Below are 26,604 nucleotides of genomic sequence, written 5' to 3' on the forward strand. Positions count from 1 at the left end.
AACAGTGGGTTAACTGCCTTGTTCAGGGGCAGAACAGATTTTTACCTCGTCAGCTCGGGGATTAGATCCAGCAACCTTTCGGTTACTGGCCCAATGCTCCAACCACTAGACGACCTGCCATCCCATCTAATTGTTACTTAATTGGGGTTGAGAATTAAGAATCGATTTTTGTAGTTTATCCAGAGTACTTGAGAACAACCATCTGGAAATACATTGAAACCAGGTAGTTTTCCCTGTGAAAAAATAGTTGAAGATGATTTGGGGGAGTGGAATGTTGTGGCTCTGAGTGCCTTTCAAAAGTTCACTTACCAGAGGAAAAAGGAAAAGTCTAATTTACTTATTTGAAATTGTGCGAATGTTTTTTATTTATGAATCCTACAAATGTGTTCAATAAATGGTCAGAATAATAATCTGGTACCACCCAGTCATTGTGTTTATCTTAGGTAGGTTTTCATAACTACCATTCATTTGCTGTTATGTAATGTGCTACTACGGCTGCGTTTACACACACAGTACAAATCTGATTTGTTTTTGACCAATGAGATCAGCTCTGCAAAAGATAAGAATTGGGCAGCATTTGTAAACACAGCCCATGAACATAAGTCAGCAACCACAGTGATGGATTTCAATCTTTATTGACACAAATCTAACTCTTTTTGTAGCCTACAATAAATAACTTGTTTTGATGGGTCATTGGGATAGCCATTCTTCATCACTAGTGGGACATCCAGGGGGACAGACCAGGCCACACACTCAAACCCATCCCCATGGTGACAGCCATGGGTGAACACACTCAAACCCATCCCCATGGTGACAGTCATGGGTGAACACACTCAAGCCCATCCCCATGGTGACAGCCATGGGTGAACACACTCAAACCCATCCCCATGGTGACAGTCATGGGTGAACACACTCAAACCCATCCCCATGGTGACAGCCATGGGTGAACACACTCAAACCCATCCCCATGGTGACAGTCATGGGTGAACACACTCAAACCCATCCCCATGGTGACAGTCATGGGTGAACACACTCAAACCCATCCCCATGGTGACAGTCATGGGTGAACACACTCAAACCCATCCCCATGGTGACAGCCATGGGTGAACACACTCAAACCCATCCCCATGGTGACAATCATGGGTGAACACACTCAAACCCATCCCCATGGTGACAGTCATGGGTGAACACACTCAAACCCATCCCCATGGTGACAGTCATGGGTGAACACACTCAAACCCATCCCCATGGTGACAGTCATGGGTGAACACACTCAAACCCATCCCCATGGTGACAGTCATGGGTGAACACACTCAAACCCATCCCCATGGTGACAGTCATGGGTGAACACACTCAAACCCAAACTCAGTCCTGCCCTTGCACTACACAGCTGATAATAAAAACACTCGTCAAGCTTGGAATATTTTTTAATCAGCTGTGTAGCGTTAGGGCAAAAACCAAAACGGGGCCCCAGGATCAAGTTTGGGGCTTACCGTAAAAACACTGACCCCAACTAACACACGGCTGTTAGAGAAACAGGAGCTGCCTTTTGAGAATCCTTTGTCCATCAGTGGAGGCTGCTGAGAGGAGGACGGCTCATAATGGTCGGAGCGAATGGAATGGTATCAACCACCTGGAAACCATGGAAACCATGTGTTTCATGCCGCTCCAGTCATTACCACAAGCCTGTCCTCCCCGATTAAGGTGCCACCAACCTCCTGTGGTGTATATCAAACTAAGGGGACTGTCCACGAGGGAGTAACCTTCTCCAGTCCATTACTGCTGCGATGCAGCCCGGGAATGAGAGCCTCAACTCTGTAATGATCATCTCAGCAAGCACCAATAAAATAGACAGAAACCATGAAATGGAAAGGGACCTCCATACAAAACAGACAATTGTGTTAAATGACTTTGAACCAAGTGCATATCTAGAGCTATGGAAGGTGCTAGATCAACCCCCGCTACTACTGCCAATAGTGACATTCAAGGTCATCTTTTTTTGTAGTTGCAGAACAATTGTCAATCTATATATCAATATTCTGAGATACACAGCGCAACTGCAAAAGAGACAACCGGGAACACCAACCGTTGTTATAATGCAATTCCACCTTCCAGGCTCTGTGATACCAGACACCCTGTCTGTTCGTGATGAGATATCAGATAGAAATGTATTGTGTAGAACACACACACACACACGAGTCAGGAACAAGAGGTAATCACGTCACCTCTATATGTATTATATAGCATTTCTACCTGTGACATCCATTCATATATTTTCTTTGCCACATAAGACATTTGTGACCGGACCGTCTCAAATCGTACTGAGGTGGCCCTGTTCTTGACGTTACACCTCAGTGAATTTACCCCCTGGGTTCCATTTGACCAACAGTGGTAGGCTCCTCTTACCCGGTCTCTCATTTTCATAGGCAGGTCACCAGAAATAAACATCAAACGACGAGGGACCGAGTGACAGCCAGGCTCTGTCCAGTCACAGGTTTTACAACAATCTGATGAGCACGTCTTCCATTAGTCATTGCTCCTGCCATTCAACAAGACGGTACAGAATGAGGGATCAAACTCCCATTTAGAACAGAATGAGGGATCAAACTCCCATTTAGAACAGAATGAGGGATCAAACTCCCATTTAGAACAGAATGAGGGTTCAAACTCCCCTTTAGAACAGAATGAGGGTTCAAACTCCCATTTAGAACAGAATGAGGGTTCAAACTCCCATTTAGAACAGAATGAGGGATCAAACTCCCATTTAAGAACAGAATGAGGGATCAAACTCCCATTTAGAACAGAATGAGGGATCAAACTCCCATTTAGTACAGAATGAGGGATCAAACTCCCATTTAGAACAGAATGAGGGATCAAACTCCCATTTAGAACAGAATGAGGGATCAAACTCCCATTTAGAACAGAATGAGGGATCAAACTCCCATTTAGAACAGAATGAGGGATCAAACTCCCATTTAGTACAGAATGAGGGATCAAACTCCCATTTAGTACAGAATGAGGGATCAAACTCCCATTTAGAACAGAATGAGGGATCAAACTCCCATTTAGAACAGAATGAGGGATCAAACTCCCATTTAGAACAGAATGAGGGATCAAACTCCCATTTAGAACAGAATGAGGGATCAAACTCTCATTTGGAACAGAAACTCAATAGAAAAGAGCATTAGGCAGAAACACAGCTGAGTTGCATTCCCTCCCATGTCTAAGTAACTTATCTTAGGGTAGAAACAAAAGACCATGTGAACTCAGATCCAGGTCTTCATGTATTCTATACAAGTGTGTTTCTCAACATTAGAGGTTACTATGGCTTCCCAAAGTTTGTGTGGTGTGATTCTGTAAACCCAGTGACTGGACAAGCATGGACTGAAGGAGACAACCATCCACATTCTTACCAGCATCGACCATTCAGTCAAAGCACCCGATCATTCCTAAGAAACACACACACCGAACTCTTTCTATTGAAAAAGGCTGAAAGCCAACCTTTCTTCTGACCCGACTGAAAACCTTTCAGACCCTGGTGAAGAACTCATATTGCACTGCAAGATGGGCTAGGTCATTACGTTTCTAAAATATAACCCCCCCTCCGTTCCCCGTCCATCTCCTGACCTTGGTAGATTGCGTCACTCAGTCAGAGAGTGGAGGTGTTGTGTTTTGATTCATGCTGTGCTGTGTGGAGTTCAGTTAAAACATTCTTACAATGGAACTTTGTGTGATTAACTCGACTCCATTCAGACCAGAGAATGTCATCCGTTGTCACGGTAACTACAATGAAAACAGATAAATCAACCGTACTGGACAACTGCTTCCCTTTGATGATGTTAATGCTGAATGGTTAAACGGCTCCGTCTGTTAAAACAGCGAGAGACGGTTGAAAACACACGGTAAAAACAATGTCAAAAAGCATAGTTCAAACAGAGAGAGGATTGGTTATCATATCATTCTTAGAGAATACTTTATATCATTCATATTTGTTTGAAAGCAGAGACCAAAACAGTATAGAAAACAAGACTAGTTAGAACAGAAAAAACAAACACTTTACACCTCCCAGAGCTTTCTTCACTGAAAATAAAACTCTGTCTCACTCTAAAAGGTGGATGGACAGACACGGTGTAGGGTCTCCCTCCATTCATGCAATCTCTCTTCCCTTCTCTCACTACAGATACCAGTCAGTAGTGATGTGCTCTGTCCCCCCCCTCCACTCTCTGTCAGTATGACGTCATGGCTCCCTCTCCCCCTGCAGCTGGGTGTTGGTCGTCCTGGTCTCTTCAGTAGGCGCCATAGCGATCCTAACACAAACACAAGAAGCTGGGTCAGCACACTAAGATCCATCTAGTGATGTTTTCCTACCAATACTAGAGAACCAAACTGAAGAAAACTGACAAACAGGAAGAGATCACCTGGACTTGTTCAATACAAATGATCAATTTCCCTTTTCAGTTGTGTGTCCTACTAGACAGGACAATAGAGTTTCTCTGTATGTGTAATTGTATTGTGTTGAGGTGTCTCTGGTCCTGTAGAGTTTCTCTGTATGTGTAATTGTATTGTGTTGAGGTGTCTCTGGTCCTGTAGAGTTTCTCTGTATGTAATTATTGTATTGGTCCTGTAGTTTCTCTGTATGTGTGTCTGTCTCTGGTCCTGTAGAGTTTCTCTGTATGTGTAATTGTATTGTGTTGAGGTGTCTCTGGTCCTGTAGAGTTTCTCTGTATGTGTAATTGTATTGTGTTGTGGTTTCTCTGTATGTGTAATTGTATTGTGTTGAGGTGTCTCTGGTCCTGTAGAGTTTCTCTGTATGTGTAATTGTATTGTGTTGAGGTGTCTCTGGTCCTGTAGAGTTTCTCTGTATGTGTAATTGTATTGTGTTGAGGTGTCTCTGGTCCTGTAGAGTTTCTCTGTATGTGTAATTGTATTGTGTTGAGGTGTCTCTGGTCCTGTAGAGTTTCTCTGTATGTGTAATTGTATTGTGTTGAGAGTTTCTCTGTCTGAGGTGTCTGGTCCTGTAGAGTTTCTCTGTATGTGTAATTGTATTGTGTTGAGGTGTCTCTGGTCCTGTAGAGTTTCTCTGTATGTGTAATTGTATTGTGTTGAGGTGTCTCTGGTCCTGAGTTTCTCTGCAGAGTTTCTCTTCTCTGTATGTGTAATTAGTGTGTTGATGTCTCTGGTCCTGTAGAGTTTCTCTGTATGTGTAATTGTATTGTGTTGAGGTGTCTCTGGTCCTGTAGAGTTTCTCTGTATGTGTAATTGTATTGTGTTGAGGTGTCTCTGGTCCTGTAGAGTTTCTCTGTATGTGTAATTGTATTGTGTTGAGGTGTCTCTGGTCCTGTAGAGTTTCTCTGTATGTGTAATTGTATTGTGTTGTGGTGTCTCTGGTCCCGTAGAGTTTCTCTGCATGTGTAATTGTATTGTGTTGAGGTGTCTCTGGTCCTGTAGAGTTTCTCTGTATGTGTAATTGTATTGTGTTGTGGTTTCTCTGTATGTGTAATTGTATTGTGTTGAGGTGTCTCTGGTCCTGTAGAGTTTCTCTGTATGTGTAATCGTATTGTGTGGAGGTGTCTCTGGTCCTGTCACCTGTATGGTGTTCATGACGCCGTTGGCCAGCACGGCCATCTTGCCCGCCACAGTCTTCACCCCCTGTTTGAACTGAGCAATGTCTGGCCCCGTCGGCAGCACACTCTCATAACCTGCTGCTCCTACAGAGACAGAGATCAGACTGGTATGACAATTTTGTTATCAATGTTCATAAACTTCAATTAATCTACTCAGTCTGCAACCCAGAGTTTGTAAGATTCTGGTTGAATGAAACAGACAAGAGTCCCAACTTACAATAGTCAAAATGTTTATTCACGGGAACGTTCTCCAGTCCATTATACAAAAACATCCATTTTATACTCGCTCCTTACTTACTCACATACTTTAACACAAACAGTAGATATCCTATGCACATACATACACACAAACAGTAGATATCCTACGCACATACATACACACACACAGTAGGTGAGTTTTATCCTTCTCCATAGTTCTCACCACTGTGTATCACTACCCAGCCGACAGTTCCATTCCCCCCAGATTAGGGAGACCTTGAGAAGTACTCCCTGTCCTCATAAGTTTCTCAGAGTTCTAGCCAGGTCGGTTCAAACACAGTGTAATTGTTCTTCGGTATTTTCCTAGGCGCACACATACACACACACACACACACATTTCTCTCCCTCCCAGTCCAACCTAGTTGAACTTATGTTTAATAGTTTAATTATTCCTTATCCATGCTACATAAACTATAATCCCAAATGGTTAAGTTTCAGGGTAGAAATATTTAATCATTATCTATAAACATATAAATGATTTTATCACAAACAAATAGAGAGATCACACACACAACATTAACCCTTACCTGTGTCACGGTCACTCCCGTCCCCAAACAGGTCAGCAGAGCTGATGGACGTGTTGCCAGACAGGCCCTCCAGACGTGTCTTGGCCTCATACTGGGGAATGACAGAACACCATCTCATTAGACTAGACAACACCATCGCATTCGCTTGACTAGTCAACACCAACGACACAATCTCATTAGTTTTGGGCTGATCCCATTTAGACTGGTCGATTGTTTGGTCAATATGCTGCTGGTCGACAAATATTTATTTAGTTGAGCAGTCAGTCGCAATATTATATATATTTTTTAATTGTACACCTGATTGGTGCCTGTCTGATTGGACTGATCCATTGTGGAGGCCGTGGGGGATGGAACAGTCCATCACTAAGACATGTCTGATTGGACTGATCCATTGTGGAGGCCGTGGGGGATGGAACAGTCCATCACTAAGACATGTCTGATTGGACTGATCCATTGTGGAGGCCGTGGGGGATGGAACAGTCCATCACTAAGACATGTCTGATTGGACTGATCCATTGTGGAGGCCGTGGGGGATGGAACAGTCCATCACTAAGACATGTCTGATTGGACTGATCCATTGTGGAGAGGCCGTGGGGGATGGAACAGTCCATCACTAAGACATGTGCAACTGAAATTCTATATGGTTACATTACATAAGAACAATGGTGCAACACTAATAAAAATATTATTTTATAACAAATGCGCTTGGATAGCAGTCGCTGTCCGCGGTTCTGAAACATCAGTGCGCTGTTGAATTGGTGCCTTTTCCTGGACCATGTTGCTATGTGGATAATAGCGGAGTTAACCAGCATATTGGTGTTGAGAACAATGTGGCGGAGACAGCAGTGGAGTGAGGAGACGAGGAAACAGCCCAGTGGAGTGAGGAGACGAGGAAACAGCCCTTGCCTAAATTGTCTAGTCACAAAATGCCGGATACACCAATTTCACAAATTAGGCAATAAAAAATATTTAAAAATCTTTGCTATGCTTTAACAAAGGATTTAGAATGTGTTTCATTAGATGAGCCTCTGGTATTACACTGGACAAAAAAAGGCCCCAGAAATGTTTCATACGCAACCTTACTTCTCTCAAATTTTGTGCAAAAATTTGTTTACATCCCTGTTAGTGAGCATTTCTCCTTCGCCAAGATAATCCATCCACCTGACAGGTGTGGCATATCAAGAAGCTGATTTAACAGCATGATTCATTACACAGGTGCACCTTGTGCTAGGGACAATAAAAAGGCCACTCTAAAATGTGCAGTTTTGTCACTCAACACAATGCCACAGATGTCTCAAGATGAGGGAGCGTGCAATTGGCATACTAGTTGCAGGAAAGTCCACCAGAGCTGTTGCCAGATAATTTAATGTTAATTTCTCTACCATAAGCCACCTCCAACATCGTTTTAGAGAATTTGTCAGTACGTCCATCCTGCCTCACAACTACAGACCGCGTGTTTGGCGTCTTGTGGGCGAGCGGTTTACTGATGTTCTCAACGTTGACAGAGTACCCCACACGTAGTGGGGGGGTGGTATGGGGGGGGTGGGGTGGTATGGGCAGGCATAAGCTACGGACAACGAACACAATTGCATTTTATCAATGACAATTTGACTGCACAGAGACACCGTGATGAGACCCAGCATATTGGTGTTGTGCCATTCATCCACCGCCATCACCTCGGCCCCATGTCGCAAGGATCTGTACACAATTCCTGGAAGCTGAAAATTTCCCACTTATTCCATGTTGCCCATTGAGCATGTTTGGGATGCTATGGATCGACGTGTACGACAGCGTGTTCCAGTTTCCAGCCAATATCCAGCAACTTTGACAACCGTTGAAGAGAAGTGGGACAATATCCCACAGGCCACAATCAACAGCCTGATAAACTCTATGTGAAGGTGAGGTGTCACGCTGCATGAGGCAAATGGTGGTCACACCAGATACTGACTGGTTTCCTGATCCACTCCCCTACATTTAAAAAAAAGTATATTTTGGTAGAAAGAACAGAATACTCTCGGTCGACCAATATTTTAATTTATTTTACGGGGACAGCCCTACATTAGCTAGACTAGTCAACACCAACAACACCATCTCATTAGACTAGTCAACACCTGTTCAGGAGTCTTATGGCTTGGGGGTAAAAACTGTTGAGAAGCCTTTTTGTCCTAGACTTGGCACTCCGGTACCGCTTGCCATGCGGAGGTAGAGAGAACAGTCTATGACTGGGGTGGCTGATGTACTGGGCCGTAAGCACTACCCTCAAGTGCCTTGCAGGAGGACAAGCAAATGCTGTACCAGGCAGTGATGCAACCGGTCAGATGTTGCAGCTGTGGAACCTTTTGAGGATCTCATGACCCATGCCAAATCTTTTTAGTTTCCTGAGGGGGAATAGGCTTTGTCGTGCCCTCTTCACGACTGTCTTGGTGTGTTTGGACCATTCTAGTTTGTTGTTGATGTGGACACCAAGGAATTTGAAGCTTTCAACCTGCTCCACTACAGCCCCGTCGATGAGAATGGGGAAGTGCTAGGTGCTCCTTTTCCTGTAGTCCACAATCATTTCCTTGGTCTTGGTTACGTTGAGGGATAGGTTGTTATTCTGGCACCATCCGACCAGGTCTCTGACCTCCTCCCTATAGTCTGTCTCGTCGTTGTCGGTGAACAGGCCTACCACTGTTGTGTCGTCTGCAAACTTAATGATGGTGTTGGAGTCGTGCCTGGCCATGCAGTCGTGGATGAACAGGGAGTACAGGAGGGGACTGAGCACGCACCTCTGGGGAGCTCCAGTGTTGAGGATCAGCGTGGCAGATGTGTTGCTACCTACCCTCACCACCTGGGGGCAGCCCGTCAGGAAGTCCAGGATCCAGTTACAAATGGAGGTGTTTAGTCCCAGGTTCCTTAACTTAATAATGAGCTTTGAGGGTACTATGGTGTTGAACGCTGAGCTGTAGTCAATGAATAGCATTCTCACATAGGTGTTCCTTTTGTCCAGGTGGGAAAGGGCAGTGTGGAGTGCAATGGAGATTGCATCATCTGTGGATCTGTTTGGGCGGTATGCAAATTACTACTTGGCGTCATGAGACGCCTTTTTCTGCTCTTCCGAATAAAACCCCCACCGTGAGAATTTCTCAACGTTCTCAATGTTTCTCTCAATTACGAGAGGACAAAGGTTGCAGACCAGCTCACCTCGATAACGAGAGGGCCAAGGTTTGAGACCAGACTGCTGAATCTTTTAACCATACCATGTTGTTAAACTCTTAGACTATCGATACCGACAGAATAAGATCAAGTCTTTGATATTAATTACTAGTCTGCAGCTAGGAATTCGGTATCATTGAACGCGAATTCCGACAACCGCTGAAACATCTATTCTACAAAGACATGAATGAATGTCACTCTGAACTATCTATTCTAAGCACGATAGAGAGAGAGCGGACAGACTCACAACAGAAACAAACTTTTCAACAGAGATCCCGACGACACACTGAGCGTAAATATATATATTGATTGCAATTATTCCCGAATGAGTGAGCGTTCATGTGCAAAGGATTAGCATTTCAATTGTTATAATTATCAACTTTGTTGTGTCTTCTCAGTCGACCCCCACTTCCCTTTTGTACACCAAGCCGAGATACCGGTTTATCCCACTAGGGAAACTCCACTATCATTTCCTTGTAACTATCTACTGTTTGTTTATGCATTTCGGTGAATTACTTAGTTAGTAAATAAATGATTTTAAGACAATTGATGTATGGATGACTCATAGTGAAGTCTGGGTTCGTGCAGATAACCAACAATTTGGAATGAGACTAACGTGAGGTAAAGAAGAATTCATTAATCAGAAGACTATTGATCAGATATGAAAATATCTGAAAAGTTATATTAGGAAAATTATAACTTTGTAATCTGAATATTTTCCATGGTGCCACAACTTCCTAGTTAATTACAGTTACATGACTAATCAGTTTAATCACGTAATAATAATTAGAGAGTTATTTGATAAATAAGGACTTCAGTTATAATAATGCCAAAGTCAACAACACCATTTCATATTAAAAGTAGAAATAGAATGAAACAAACAGGCATTCGATCAAGTGCACAAGGCTACATGTGTGCAAAACTAACATTCACTGAGTAAAAAAAATGTAATAATTCCCCCTCATTCACACACAAGTGTTACTGTCAAGTTCAACACAACTAAGCCATATCTGTGGGCTACACATTACTGCATTGTACACTATCTGCCTGTGGATATCTGTTCTACAATGTTCCAGCAGAGCAGGAGACCCTTTGTTGGCATAATTGATCTCTTTCAGGCAGAGAGAACACCTGGCCTACCCCTTTATATCAACTGTATTGAAAAGTGAGAAGGGGGGGGTGGTGGTGTTCCTTTCACCTCTATAATGGCATCCAGCTTAAGCCAGGCCCAGCTCCAGCTACACTTGATCCCCGAATACACTTGTTTAACAAGCAACGCCTCATTTTCACCTAATTCTCTCATTCTGAAAATGAACCACATATTGTAGAGGGAAAACATTAGCAGTTAGTTCGTTAGCTAGTTAACTAATCAACATTTCACACAGATTGCCAGAGTCCAGTAAGCAACTAAAGTGTTATAACTTGAGGAACGGCACAACTTCCGGTGAAACTGGAGGGCGCGCAATTCAAATAAATAATCATAAAAATGATGGATATTAAACATTTCGGTACATACAAATGTCTTCTATCGGTTGAGAGTTTAAATTCTTGTTAAACTAACTGCACTGTCCGATTTACAGTAGGCTTTACAGCGAACGTATGCCATGTGATTGTTTGAGGACGGCGCCCCACATCAAAATATTTTACACCGGCACAGGTTTCATAAATAGCGATTAAATATTCACTTACTTTTTGAAAATTTTCCTCTGATTTGTCATCCAAAGGGTCCCAGCTATAACATGCGGTGTAGTTTTTTTTTGATAAAATCCTTCTTTATATCCCAAAAGGTCTGTTTAGTTGGCGCCATCGATTTGAGTAATCCACTCGTTCAACATGCCAAGATAGGAATCTGAAAATCTACCCCTAAACTTTGTTTCAACAAGTCAAAATATGTTTTTATTTGATCCTCAGATTCCCTAAAATGTAATTAAACTATAATATTTCATACAGAAAGAAGTATGTTCAATAGGAAAACGATATTTGCAAGTGCGTGTCCCTTTCATTGCGCGCGCATACACAAATTTCCAAGTCTGTGTCCCTGTAGTAAAACTCATTATTCTTACTCGTTTTGGAAGAAACAAGCCTGAAACCTTGAACAAAGACGACCGACACCCAGTGGAAGCCACAGGAATTGCAATATGGGAGCTGGAATTGAGTATGCCCCTATACTTTCCATTGTAACAGCACGGGCTCTTAAAAAAAAAAAAATCTGGTTGGTTTATCTTTGGATTTTCTCCTACCATGTCTATTGTGTTATAGTCTCATACATTATTTTAACAATTATACAAACTTCAAAGTATTTTCTTTCCAATGGTACCAATTATATGCATATCCTGGCTTTCAGGGCCTGAGTAACAGGCAGTTTACTTTGGGCACGTCAGTCAGGCGGGAATTGAGAAAAAAGGACCCTAGCCTGAAGAAGTACTATAGCGAATTGGTTAGGTTACTAATGTTAGCTCATCTGATGTAACGTCAGCTAGCTAACATTAGCTGTCTGGCTTTAATAGCTAGCTAATTTTCATAAACTCAATTATTTGATCAATTAAGTTGGATAATGTTGCTCAACATTTCTCTGGCTGGCTAGCTAACGGAGAATTCAATCCAGCTAGAAAGATAACGTTACTTAGCAACGCTAACAATACTTTCCCACCACATTTTCTCCCTCACCTCAAAATATCCAAATGCCAGTTGTTTTTCAGTTACAGCTCATGAGGCGCTCATGATGTAAGTACCAAATTGGTTGTCTCTTGTCTCTTCATTGTTATGTGAACGATTGGCTGAGTCTTGGATACAGTTAGTATTGCTCCAAAAGCGCATCACTCGTTCACTTACAGCCAGTAGTGTGATCCAAAGCCAAGACACCCCCCACACCCAAACTTCTCTCATCGGATCTACACGAATCACATAAGTCACCTATTTTCGATTCAAAACGGCAAATTTTGCCGAAAGGTGACTAGTTTGCATCCCTGCATACTAGACTAGTCAACATCATACTAGTCAACACAATATTAGACAACACCATACTAGACCAGAGCAGCAGTTGTCTTATTAAATGCGGCCTGCCTGGCTCTAGAAGTTTCCATTCAGTTGACAGGTGGCTTGGTATTTGTTGGTAATACAGAGGTGTAACTTTACCTCGGCATAGCTCTCGCGGCCAAAGAACATGTCGGAAGAGATGGCCTTGGCGTTGGAAAACTTCTGCCGGGCCTCGCTCGACTCGGACACAGGCGCCGCCGCCTCCGCCTTACGCCGACTGGGCCGTTCTCCGATAGGCTGGATGCTGGAGATTGTCACCTCCTCTTTAGGCTCCTCATTCTCCAGGGCCCAGGAGGAGGTGAAGGAGGCCACTCCCCCATCAGAGTCCCACCGCGAGCCGAAGCCGTCGCCCGCCGTAAACGGGTTGTCCTTGTACCTGTCCCAACAAAACACACACAGAGGCAGGGATAGATCCAATGTTGTTGGTCAGGTAGGGATAGATCCAATGTTGTTGGTCAGGTAGGGATACACAAGGACACATTCATAATGGATTAGATCTGAGGAAACAGAGGTAGATGAAGGGATACATTACACAGACCCAAGGTTCTACCCCTAACCCACAGACCCAAGGCTCTACACCCCTAACCCATAGACCCAAGACTCTTAGATAATTATGAAAGGATTGGATGGGTGTCTTAGCAAGATGAAGACAGGTATATCAAGCCTATCTGAAGGCAAGTTGGATCCATTACCATATTGTTAATACCAATCCAATCCTTTCAGCTGTATACAACAACCCCAGTGCCTGGGAGATAGCTAGCTTGGGGTTGGAAGTCCATTTGGAATTGGACAGAAACCCATTTTTCTACTCCCTAGGAGAAGACATTCCGATCTGTTTGGGGTGTGACGTACTTAGGGGGTCCGGAGGAGAAGCCCGGTTCATCCAACATGTCCAGTTTGGAGCGAGGCGAGGACTTGGCCCCCAAGGGCGTCTCCTGCTCAATCACCTGCATCTCTGACATCACTGAGTGAGATATGGTGCTGGAATACGCAGAATACACACACACTTAAGTCATGTCCGCACACAATAATGTACTGCAACACAATCTACACACACACACAGACACCGTAAACACATAAACACCACTGAAGTTAAAGCCACACTCTGTAACATGGCATCCCATCAAAGAGTGGGACACCAACCAAAAGCTTAAATAATTAGAGGGATACTTCGGGATTTTTGGCAATTAGGACCTTTATCTACTTCCCCAGAGTCGTCAGATCAACTCCTTTATCTACTTCCCCAGAGTCGTCAGATCAACTCCTTTATCTACTTCCCCAGAGTCGTCAGATCAACTCCTTTATCTACTTCCCCAGAGTCGTCAGATCAACTCCTTTATCTACTTCCCCAGAGTCGTCAGATCAACTCCTTGATCTACTTCCCCAGAGTCGTCAGATCAACTCCTTTATCTACTTCCCCAGAGTCAGATCAACTCCTTGATACCATTTTTATGTCTCTGCGTGCAGATACCCATACACTTCCAGTCATTGCGCTAACGCTAGTTAGCATTGGCTCACAAAACTCTCTCTAACTTCCTTCAAACTTGACACGGACTATAAAAATGGTGTCCACGAGTCCATCTGACTCTGGGGAAGTAGATAAAAGGGCCTCATTGCCAAAATCCCAAAGTATCGTTTAAGCAGGAATGCTATTGCCTACAGTAGCACATGCAAACAGGCAGCACTCATTTGCTATTTGTAGTGCTCAAGGAACGCTTATTCCATGAGAGAAACATTACTGTTCTTTGAAAACATGGTTTGAACACTGATAACTTGATTACCTGCGGTTGCCGAAGCCCATGCCCAGTCTCTCAGCCTGCTCTCTCTTCTTACCCTCCATGTTCTGCATCTTCTTGTTGTCCATCTTCCTGTCAATCTCCAGCTCCTTGTAGGCCAGGCGCATGGAGGCCACACTGCAAAAAGAGACACATTTGTCAATTGTTCTACATTCATTTGCAACAATTTTGGAATTTTAGGAAATTCTCCTCCCGACCATGTTGTTCTACTCGTAAAATGATGACCAACATTACCCTCTGTGTGTAAAATGTATTAAGACAATAATTATATATTTTTTCTCCACGGTTATGGTCCATAATTGTCGGTTACACGATAATACGATTATTGTTGTCCTAAAGGATCCCTTCCATTCACTTTCTGTATGCAGAAGTAGGCTGCATTATTTGCAGCATGATTTATCCAACCTCTGAACAGTCTGGCCATGAGAAGACAGCAAATATTAATTTAGTGTAAACACTAAAACAGCAGGAAGAGCAGAATCTGGTGCGGAGGTGTTTCCATGCTCTCTGACTGTCAAACTGTGTGGTTCACTCACATGGACTCCTCTGCCTGTTTCTTAGCATCAGCTGCTTGCTCCTCTCTCTGCTTCTCGGCTACCTGGGCCTGTTTCTCCACCTCCGAGAAGCTCTTACTGCTCACCTTCTGGGCCCCCAGGCCCTTCTTAGCACCCAGCTGGAGGGAGAGAGGAGCAGAGGAGATGGTTACACACAGCTGTGGACAGATAAAGGACATTACTGCCCCCCAGTGGACAAGTGGTAGAATTACATTCATTGTTTGATCAACGCACTCTTGATTCATTAGCCAGGTTTGGTGATTCTGATTTGGGACATTTGTTTTTCTGGTCAACGTGACTTATCCAGGAACAACACCGAGCCCTAACTACATGCCAGATCTAGTGCTCCACGTGTTTCATAATCAGATCACGTGACCAGCCAGAACCCTGCTCCTCACGCAGAGCCCCCTGTCTGAGTGCTAAAGGGGGTGTAACCTACCCCTTTCTTAGTAGTGCTGGGCTTCTTTTTCCCAATGATGGATTGCTTCACATCTGTAACACAAAGCTCATCATTAGAACACTGGTGGACAGCGACAGACCAGGGACTCCCGAGTTGTAATCGCTCTGCATAACTTTGAAAAAGGAATGCAAGTTCTACACACACACACACCAATGTTTACCCCTACAAATGGATAGGTGCCCCCCATACATGTGAACGCACAAACCGCTGTACGTTTCCCCTCTTGTTAAAAGGTGCAAACATTCAGTGTCCTTAGCAGACGCGACACAAAGAACATGTCAACGCAGTCAGATGAGAAATAGCATCCCAACGGTCCTCTTATCCAGTCAGAGCAGTTTGAAGACAAGCCATGTGCTACAGTCAGCAGGGTTAAATCACTGCAGCTGAAGGACAGCACCATTGTCATACACCTGACAGAAATAGTTTCATTAGTTTACGTTATTCTAAAGTTATGGGACACACAGTTAATATAATGAGTATTCACCCCATTGGACTTTCACATTTTGATACGAAGTAGAACTGAAATGATAAGCACCAAATCATTGATCCATACCAAATACTCCATGTCAAACTGAAAATAAAATTATATAAAATGTTCACAAATTAAGAAAAATGAATAACTCAAATATCTTGATTGTATAGATATAGGCAAGACTAAATGGAGTTGAGCAGGAAACATTTGTGGAGCAAATCACACAATAAGTTGCATGGCCTCCGTGTGTGAAATAATGGGGGTCAACATGAGTTAAATGACCCTTTCTTGGTACCCCAAACATACAACCACATTTCAGTTGTACAACTGACTAGGTGTCCCCCTTTCCCCTCAGTGAAGTAGTGCATTTCAAGCAGAGATTCAAACAACGATCAGGGAGCTTTTCAAATGCCTCATAAAGAAGGGGCAGCGATTGGTAGATGGGTAAAAATATATATATATATTATATATATATAATATAAATATAATATATATATAATATAATATATATATAATATAATATATATATAATATAATATATATATAATATATATATATAGATATATATATTATATATATAATATATAGATATATAGATATATATATATATAATATTTATTTAAAAAGCAGGCACTGAATATCCCTTTAAGCATGATCAAGTTATTAATTAATCTTTGGCTGGTTTATCAAACTACCCAGACACAAAGATACAGACGTCCTTCCTAACTGAGCTGCCGGACGGGAAGGAAACCGTGCAGTGATGTCATCATGAGTCCTACTGTGACTTTAAAACAGCTCCAGGGTTTAATGGCGGTGATGGGACATAACTAAGGACGGCTCAACCACATTGTAGTCACTCCACAATACTGATCTAAATGACAGTCAAAAGGAGGAAGTCTGTACACTATTTTATCCCTCACTTTGACATGAGACTATTTTGTGTTGCTCAGCGATGAAAAAAAATGACATTTTAACCCCAATTTGTAACACAATAAAACATGAAGAAGTCCAACGGGAGTGAAAACCTATGATAGACACTAAGTCTGCTAGGTCTGTGACCGAGGCTACGTGTTGAATGAAAGGCACTGTAAGTCTGCTAGGTCTGTGACCGAGGCTACATGTTGAATGAAAGGCACTGTAAGTCTGCTAGGTCTGTGACCGAGGCTACATGTTGAATGAAAGGCACTGTAAGTCTGCTAGGTCTGTGACCGAGGCTACGTGTTGAATGAAAGGCACTGTAAGTCTGCTAGGTCTGTGACCGAGGCTACATGTTGAATGAAAGGCACTGTAAGTCTGCTAGGTCTGTGACCGAGGCTACATGTTGAATGAAAGGCACTGTAAGTCTGCTAGGTCTGTGACCGAGGCTACATGTTGAATGAAAGGCACTGTAAGTCTGCTAGGTCTGTGACCGAGGCTACATGTTGAATGAAAGGCACTGTAAGTCTGCTAGGTCTGTGACCGAGGCTACATGTTGAATGAAAGGCACTGTAAGTCTGCTAGGTCTGTGACCGAGGCTACGTGTTGAATGAAAGGCACTGTAAGTCTGCTAGGTCTGTGACCGAGGCTACGTGTTGAATGAAAGGCACTGTAAGTCTGCTAGGTCTGTGACCGAGGCTACATGTTGAATGAAATGCACTGTAAGTCTGCTAGGTCTGTGACCGAGGCTACATGTTGAATGAAAGGCACTGTAAGTCTGCTAGGTCTGTGACCGAGGCTACATGTTGAATGAAAGACACTGTAAGTCTGCTGGGTCTGTGACCGAGGCTACGTGTTGAATGAAAGGCACTGTAAGTCTGCTGGGTCTGTGACCGAGGCTACATGTTGAATGAAAGGCACTGTAAGTCTGCTGGGTCTGTGACCGAGGCTACATGTTGAATGAAAGGCACTGTAAGTCTGCTGGGTCTGTGACCGAGGCTACATGTTGAATGAAAGGCACTGTAAGTCTGCTAGGTCTGTGACCGAGGCTACATGTTGAATGAAAGGCACTGTAAGTCTGCTAGGTCTGTGACCGAGGCTACATGTTGAATGAAAGGCACTGTAAGTCTGCTAGGTCTGTGACCGAGGCTACATGTTGAATGAAAGGCACTGTAAGTCTGCTAGGTCTGTGACCGAGGCTACGTGTTGACTGAAAGGCACTGTAAGTCTGCTAGGTCTGTGACCGAGGCTACGTGTTGAATGAAAGGCACTAAGTCTGCTAGGTCTGTGACCGAGGCTACGTGTTGAATGAAAGGCACTGTAAGTCTGCTAGGTCTGTGACCGAGGCTACATGTTGAATGAAAGGCACTGTAAGTCTGCTAGGTCTGTGACCGAGGCTACGTGTTGAATGAAAGGCACTGTAAGTCTGCTAGGTCTGTGACCGAGGCTACATGTTGAATGAAAGGCACTGTAAGCCTGCTAGGTCTGTGACCGAGGCTACATGTTGAATGAAAGGCACTGTAAGCCTGCTAGGTCTGTGACCGAGGCTACATGTTGAATAGGGGTTGTCTGACTGTTGTATTAATGTTAGGAGACTGGAGGAACGAAGAAAGCCTTGGCAGTCGCACATTTTATTTAGAGCTGGGAGGGAGGGGCTTAAGCTTGCGTGTCACAATCAGGTGAGGTGTCAGTCAAGCACAGAACCAACCATGCTTCCTGAAAATCTGGCCAGCCAATGGGCTAACGGCAGCTTTTAAAAAGGCGTTCCAATCACCTTTGGGTAGCTGTGGTTGATCTGACGACAAACGCATGGAGTCCTCTACGGACAAAGCAGACACAGGTGTTACTGAGGGCTCCACGGTCATATGGAAAACCTCCAGTGACTGTATTACAGGGTGGGCTATGTATGGGAGGGGTCCAGACAATTTGGTGCCTGGTCCAAACGTCTAAGGGGGGTCTCCAATTCTGGGAAGAGCCAACAAGAGCAGCCTTGCAAGAATATTAGGGGGGGGGGGGGGTTACTGTGGATGTTGAGGTCTGTAAATGGCTGTAACCATCACCTATTCCTTGTTTTTAAGGTCAGCAAAGATCATTGAGAGGTGAGGGGAGGAGCTGTCGTCATGTGAAAGGAGGCAGAGGAGGAACAGGATGTTGGCTGATGACTTACCCATAGTGACTTTGGGAGATTGCTCAGTGCTCAGTCCCTCAATGCTTGGTCCTTCCTCCAGCACTGAGAATGTCAAATACAATCACAGATCAACTGTCTAATTCAACCTCAGAAACATATGGGAAAGCTCCAGACGAAAGGACAGGAGAGGGGGGACTCTGTGTGTGTGTGTGTGTGTGTGTGTGTGAGAGAGACTCACGAGTGCTGGCGGTGTGGGGGGCTTTGGGTGTGTCCTCCAATAGTTGAGGAGTGAGGGTTCCATTGTGTTCTATCAGGGAAGGAGCCGTCACATCCCAGCTGTTTGAAGGCTGCAGACACACCAATTCAGTCACATCAAATAACACAACACATACACACAGAACCAACACTACTGCACCCACAGAATGAACACAGAAGCACAAAACACTTGTGTGATTGGTGTGATTTGAACAGTAGCCCTCAGGCCTACCTGAGTATGCTCAGTAAAGAAGTCTGTCTGTCTCTTCTCTGGGGCGGCAGGCTGGCTGCTCACACTGGATTGGTCGATCCACAGCTGAGAGAAAGAGGAAGGGTTAACGGACGCCATTCACACCGACAACTGACATTTACTCCTGAGGTGCTGACCTGCTGCACCCTCAGCAACCACTGTGATTATTATTTAAACCTGCTGGTCATCTATGAACGTTTTGAACATCTTGAAGAACGATCTGGCCTTAATGACCATGTATTCTTATAATCTCCACCCGGCACAGCCAGAAGAGGACTAGCCTCCCCTCAGAGCCTGGTTCCTCTCTAGGTTTCTTCCTAGGTTCCTGCATTTCTAGAGAGTTTTTCCTAGCCACTGTGCTTCTACACCTGCATTGCTTGCTGTTTGAGGTTTTAGGCTGGGTTTCTGTATAGCACTTTATGACATCTGATGATGTAAGAAGGGCTTTATAAATACATGTGATTTAGATGGCCCAGAGCCAAATCAACCCCTGGCCTCTATAGATATAGACATCATGAGTCTATACCCACTAGATTTGGGAAAGGAATATGCTGGTCATCGGGACCGTATTGATTTCCCATTTTAAATACAGCTCAGCTCTATCACACCTGCTTAAACAGTTTGGCCCAAACTGAACACCATAGTTGATGATTCTGAAACTAGCGAGTTAAAATATGAAACACCTCTACACACTCACAGCACATTCAAATCTGATTTGGTATCTGCAAAAGCCTTGTGAGGACTTGGAAGTGCATCTGCATGCAGCTGCACCAATAAGAACAGATGTGGTGTTTGTGGGTAATTATGTATCGTGTGGTCTATCCACAAGAAATGAATTAATGCTGCTGGTGACATCACACGTGGAGTTTGCCCACTCGCTGGTGACTCAACAGGCCAATGTGGAGCTGATATGGGTGGCTGTGAGAGGGACGAGAGAGGGGGAGTTCGTTGCCTTCTCAGTGGAGGAATAATATCACCGTAGTAATATATAGACATATATAGATAACCATAAGACATAATAATAATATATAGACATATATAGATAACCATAAGACATAATAATATATAGATCTATATAGATAACCATAAGACATAATAATATATAGATCTATATAGATAACCATAAGACATAAATAATAATAATATATAGATCTATATAGATAACCATAAGACATAATAATATATAGATCTATATAGATAACCATAAGACATAATAATAATAATATATAGACCTATATAGATAACCATAAGACATAATAATATATAGATCTATATAGATAACCATAAGACATATAATATATAGATCTATAGATAACATAAGACATATATAGATCTATATAGATAATAGATCTATATAGATAACCATAAGACATAATAATAATAATAATATATAGATCTATATAGATAACCATAAGACATAATAATAATAATAATATATAGATCTATATAGATAACCATAAGACATAATAATATATAGATCTATATAGATAACCATAAGACATAATAATAATAATATATAGATCTATATAGATAACCATAAGACATAATAATAATAATATATAGATCTATATAGATAACCATAAGACATAATAATAATAATATATAGATCTATATAGATAACCATAAGACATAATAATATATATAGATCTATATAGATAACCATAAGACATAATAATAATAATATATAGATCTATATAGATAACCATAAGACATAATAATAATATATAGATCTATATAGATAACCATAAGACATAATAATAATATAGATCTATATAGATAACCATAAGACATAATAATATATTATATAGATAACCATAAGACATAATAATATAAGATCTATAAGAACATAATAATAATATAGATCTATATAGATAACCATAAGACATAATAATATATAGATCTATATAGATAACCATAAGACATAATAATAATATATAGATCTATATAGATAACCATAAGACATAATAATAATATATAGATCTATATAGATAACCATAAGACATAATAATATATATAGATAACATAAGACATATAGATAACCATAAGATAACCATATATATAGATCTATATAGATAACCATAAGACATAATAATATATAGATCTATATAGATAACCATAAGACATAATAATAATATATAGATCTATATAGATAACCATAAGACATAATAATAATAATATATAGATCTATATAGATAACCATAAGACATAATAATAATATATAGATCTATATAGATAACCATAAGACATAATAATAATATATAGACATATATAGATAACCATAAGACATAATAATATATAGATCTATATAGATAACCATAAGACATAATAATAATATATAGACATATATAGATAACCATAAGCCATAATAATATCAGTAGGAATTTAAACAAACATGGTGTAATTCCAAAAGCTCAATGTTCAGTGGTATAGTGGTTACAACCACAACTTGGGAATAGGGATGCATCACTGTGAGCCTGGTTTAAAATGCAGGGTTATGGGAGAGTTGTTACATAAATACATGCTACATAAGGTATGGTACGTTTGGGTGACCGTTGAAGCTGAGCCCACACTCACGTCAGACCCATATTTGGACAGCGCCGTGTTGGCTTGCTGTCGGATCTTCTCTCGGTACATCTGTGCCGCGCGGCTGTTGTACTTGGCGGTAGTGTCGTTGGTGGAGCAGCCATGCTGACGGAAGAAGGCCGTCTTCACCAGGAGGACACAGACAAGAAGGGAGAGAGTCAGATCCAGAGCAGGTCCCCGTTTAAAGTTGTGTGTTGTTCAACGTCTATATATAATGGAATGTTATCGTGTTGACGTACCGCGTTGGCGTTGCCTCCGACCTGCATACATCTCAGCTGAAACCAGTTCCAGTTGGAGTCGAGCTCAGTGGATCTGAGATGAAGAACAAAACAACATGGGGATTGGATCAAATCATTCTCCTTGACCGTGTATGACAGTAAAACGTGTGATTGTCGAGCCATGATGTGTGTGTGTGTGTGTGTGTGTGAGAGAGACAGACAGACAGACAGACAGACAGACAGACAGACAGACAGACAGACAGACAGACAGACAGACAGACAGACAGACAGACAGGCTACCTGATAAAGCTGAGGTGCACTCCTAAAGAGCGATGAATGCCAGAGCAGTCGATGCACAGAAACACTCCATATGGTATACTGGCCCAGCTGGGGTTCTTGGCAGCACAGTCAAAGCACGCCTTGCACAGAAACAAACACACAATACACTGCCTAGTTAGCTAGCTACATACCTACAGCAGACATGTCTGGATGTGGTCTTAAACAGGGAAGAGAACAAGCTGTGTAGTTACAGACATGGGACACACTCGTACATTAACCATAAAGCCCTGTTCATTGTCAATGACTAAACTCAAAGAGTTATTTACACAAGATCTCATATTAATCACAGCCTCAAGGATTGGATGTCCAATAGCTTTCCTGCTTTTTAAACTTGGCTATCAGTGAACGTATAGCTGAGATAAAAATGGCTGTGAGTTCATCTCAATAAGTAGTTCTTTCTACTGCTGAGGAAGACCGACTGATAGTGCTCCATCATATTTAAATCAGCTGTTTTAATTAAGGAAGATTACACAGAAAAGTAACATATTTTAGACTATTGAGATGCAACCCATCAGAGGAAGAGGCGACGCGAGAGGAAAAGTAACATATTTTAGACTATTGAGATGCAACCCATCAGAGGAAGAGGCGACGCGAGAGGGAAACTGCTAAAAAAAATCTGTCTCCTCCATCAGGTGGCAATTTTCAACAAAAACTTGCCCATCAAGCGAGGCGTTGAGAGTCGAAGGTCAATGAGAGTTGAATTTGGTCAACAAAAAATGTAATGGCTTATTTGCTACATGAACCGTAATGGATCTAATTGACGTTTTGTAATATTTAAGTTGCTACTGATATAAGTAGGACATGTGACATCCGGCAACTTTGAGGGAAAAAAAAAACTTTATAATCGGAGTTCTGCTTGGTTTAGTGCTATCCAGACATCCCTGCCTAAACCCTAACCTTATTTAATGTCAACTTCAATGGAGTAACGTCAGAGTTGGGACGTCCCAATGATCCCAGATAGCAAAGACCATCTGCCCTCTCTCATATTTTTTTTTTTAACCTTTATTTAACTAGGCAAGTCAGTTAAGAACAAATTCTTATTTTCAATGATGGCCTAGTGGGTTAACGACCTTGTTCAGGGGCAGAACGACCTTGTCAGCTTGGGGATTCGAACTTGCAACCACTAGGCTACCCTGCCGCCCCCATTGGCTAGAATGGTCCCACCTCATCGCGCCTCCTCACGACTGTATTTCCATTGACAGAGCGACCACTTGACCATCTGGTCAACATAACGCAGCGTTTCCCAAACTAGGGGTTGCTTGATTTGAAAAAATGGGGTCACGAGAGAAACGACAACAAAATTGCACTTCACTCATAGAACCAGGGTAATGTCTGTAACCTCTGGTAGCCGCTATATGGGAGTTGTAATAGTCAATAATGGCAAGTTGAATGCCTGCTTCCTGGGCTTAAAGGAGATTCGCCATATCAACATCTCCTGTAAGGCCCAATTCTGGTCCAGTCGACCCCTAGCCCAAGAATTTACTCTTAAGGAGTGTAGGCAAGCCTACCGTTAGTCCTTAAGGTCCAATGAGTGACCTTATATACTGAACAAAAATATAAATGCAACAATTTCAAAGATTTTACTGAATTACAGTTCACTTAAGGAAATCAGTCAATTTAAATAAATTCATTAGGCCCCAATTAATGTATTTCACGACTGGGCAGGGGTGCCGCCATGGGTGGGCCTGGGAGGGCATAGGCCAACCAACTTGGCAGCCAGGCCCAACCAATCAGAATGAGTTTTTCCAACCCAAAAGGGCTTTATTACAGACAAAAATACATCTCAGCACCCCACCCTCCCCCCACAGGTGAAGAAGCCAGATGTGGAGGTCCTGGGCTGGCGTGGTTACAGGTGGTCTGCGGTTGGACATACTGACAAATTCTATAAACGACATTGGAGGTGGATTATGGTAGAGAAATTAACATTAAATTCTCTGGCAACAGCTCTAGTGGTCATTCCTGCAGTCAGCATGGCAATTGCGCACTCCCTCAAAATGTGAGACATATGTGGCATTGTGTTGTGTGACAAAACTGCTCATTTTAAAGTGGCCTTTTATTGTCCTAAGCACAAGATGCACCTGTGCAGTAGTCATGCTGTTTAATCAGCTTCTCTATATGCCACACCTGTCAGGTTGGTGGATTATCTTGGCAAAGGAGAAATGCTCCCCAATAGAGATGAAAACAAATGTGTGTCAAAAAAGAGAAAGGCTTTTCCTGTACATGGAAAATGTCTGCGATTGTTTTATTTCCGCTCATGAATCATGGGACCAACACTTTATATGTTGCGTTTATATTTTTGTTCAGTGTAGGATATTTTCAGAGGTAAACTGGCTCTGGCAGCCAGAACAGCAAAATACTCCAACTAAACAGGAATTGATTCTCAATTGCGATACGGTTCTAGAAACATAAATCCCTTAAGTTCATAACACATCTCCAAAATATACACATACACCGTTTTAACCGGCTTCACAGTTGCTGCCGACAGTATTTCTCGTTTACAACACGTTTCTGGTGGCCTCCTTCCATTACACACGAATTGTTACTTCTTCCATTACACACGAAGCACAGGTGGTCGCCTCAGTCTTCCGTCAACACACGCTGTAACATGGAGATATGGCCGTGTGGCGAGACGAATATAAAAAGGTGTATAGTACTTTACCTTTTTGAAAATTATTTCTCGCTGATATGAAAGATAGGTTCCTTATTTCCAAAAACCGTAGCGCAAGTGATGCGTGTTCAAGTTCATACGGAGCGTCCGGGCTCTTAAAGTTCCCCTGGGAAGAAGATAACATCAGTCGCAAAATGTAGTTCTCAGCTATGGATGAGGCAACGTTAGTCGACCCCGGGAATTTAGCTTGGTACGTTTAAGCTAGGCAACTTTGCATTTTGTAATAGCTTATTAGCTGGACATCTGGATTGAAAGGAAAATAACCTAATGGCTAGTTAGCTAACGTTTGTTAGGAATCCAATTACGTTGGCTTTGCTAACGTTAACAATCTCTTTCAGACATTGGCCCCCGGCCCTACTCGTTCTGGCTCTAATAAACAAGCCACCAGACTGGTTAACTAGGTTAGAAAAGCAGGGTGTGTTGACGATACATAGCATAGTATACGTGACCGATTTAGATAAGCAAAGTTAGCTGCTCTGCTAGCCTAGTGAGCTAGTGTCAGCTTCTTGCTGGCCGTCGTAAGGCCCAGGCAGAGACCAGCTTGCTACCGTAGACGGATGGACGTGATCATTTTTCTGGTCTTACGTTCCACCTCCAATAACGGATCAATAAACGAGTGAATATACACTAAGCACTTATTCGTGTTACCTTGTTAGTTGGAATAGACCGTAGTCTTTTAAAAATGGTCAGAATTTCTGTCTTGTTCGGCTCCGCAGCCATCTTGCTACCTTTCTAGAGGTACGGGTGCCAGTGGGGATCAAAAATGCTGGGTTGTTCGCGAAGTTCGATCAGAGGTGATGCTGCGTTCATGTGCCCCTCGTAAAGTAGGAAACAAACAGTTTTGTAAGAGCGTTGATTGTTTAAACTTTTTGTATGCCTATTTGTCTGGCCGCAGTTCTACACACTGGCGACGCATTTTGGCCAGTTTGGTGTACTCTAAAAATAAATGGTTCCTGGACTATCCTTAGGGGTTCTTCAAATTGAAACTGTGGGGGAACACCTATAAGTTATTTGAAGAACCCCTTTAATGGATTTAAAAATATATGTTTTTATTTAATTAGGCAAGTCAGTTAAGAACAATTCTTATTTACAATGATGGCCTATCCCAGCCAAACCCTAACCCAGACGCCGCTGGGCCAATTGTGCGCCACCCTATGGGACTCCCATTCATGGCCAGTTGTGATACAGCCTGGAATCAAACAGTGCCTTAGACACAGTGCCTTAGACCGCTGCGCCACTCGGGAGCCCCTCAAAAAACCTTTTGGGATTCATTTTTAACTCCACGCCCCCGCTGTTATTATTAATAATAAAATGAATAACAATAAC

General features: G+C 42.5%; 1 protein-coding gene across 2 annotated transcripts; it reads right to left on the reverse strand.

The window, feature by feature from the left end:
• Positions 1-619: 619 nt before the first annotated feature.
• Positions 620-26,036, reverse strand: arfgap2 (ADP-ribosylation factor GTPase activating protein 2). 2 transcript variants are annotated; one of them, XM_065012391.1, is made up of 16 exons: positions 25,927-26,036; positions 22,572-22,690; positions 22,293-22,365; positions 22,045-22,176; positions 19,453-19,536; positions 19,204-19,312; positions 19,005-19,067; positions 18,612-18,656; positions 15,430-15,482; positions 14,973-15,109; positions 14,422-14,553; positions 13,493-13,621; positions 12,740-13,016; positions 6,410-6,500; positions 5,587-5,708; positions 620-4,307 (listed from the first exon to the last, which is right to left on the reverse strand). In XM_065012391.1, the coding sequence occupies exons 1-16, from the start codon at positions 25,996-25,998 to the stop codon at positions 4,287-4,289; spliced, it is 1,659 nt and encodes a 552-aa protein (XP_064868463.1). In that variant the 5' UTR covers positions 25,999-26,036; the 3' UTR covers positions 620-4,286. The 2 variants fall into 2 exon arrangements, with proteins under 2 accessions (XP_064868463.1, XP_064868464.1); XM_065012392.1 differs by lacking the exon at positions 18,612-18,656.
• Between the last annotated feature and the right edge of the window lie 568 nt (positions 26,037-26,604).

Source organism: Oncorhynchus nerka, linkage group LG27 (assembly GCF_034236695.1).
Source record: "Oncorhynchus nerka isolate Pitt River linkage group LG27, Oner_Uvic_2.0, whole genome shotgun sequence".
NCBI classification, from domain to species: Eukaryota; Metazoa; Chordata; class Actinopteri; order Salmoniformes; family Salmonidae; genus Oncorhynchus; species Oncorhynchus nerka.

Coding starts and splice junctions, on each gene's coding strand:
- arfgap2 (XM_065012391.1), bottom strand. CDS start 25,998: ATGGCTGCGGAGCCGAACAAGACAGAAATTCTGACCATTTTTAAAAGA. Junction 14,554..14,972: donor AAACAGGCAGAGGAGTCCAT/GTGAGTGAACCA, acceptor CTCTTTTTGCAG/TGTGGCCTCCATGCGCCTGG. Junction 13,622..14,421: donor ATGGGCTTCGGCAACCGCAG/GTAATCAAGTTA, acceptor TGCGTATTCCAG/CACCATATCTCACTCAGTGA.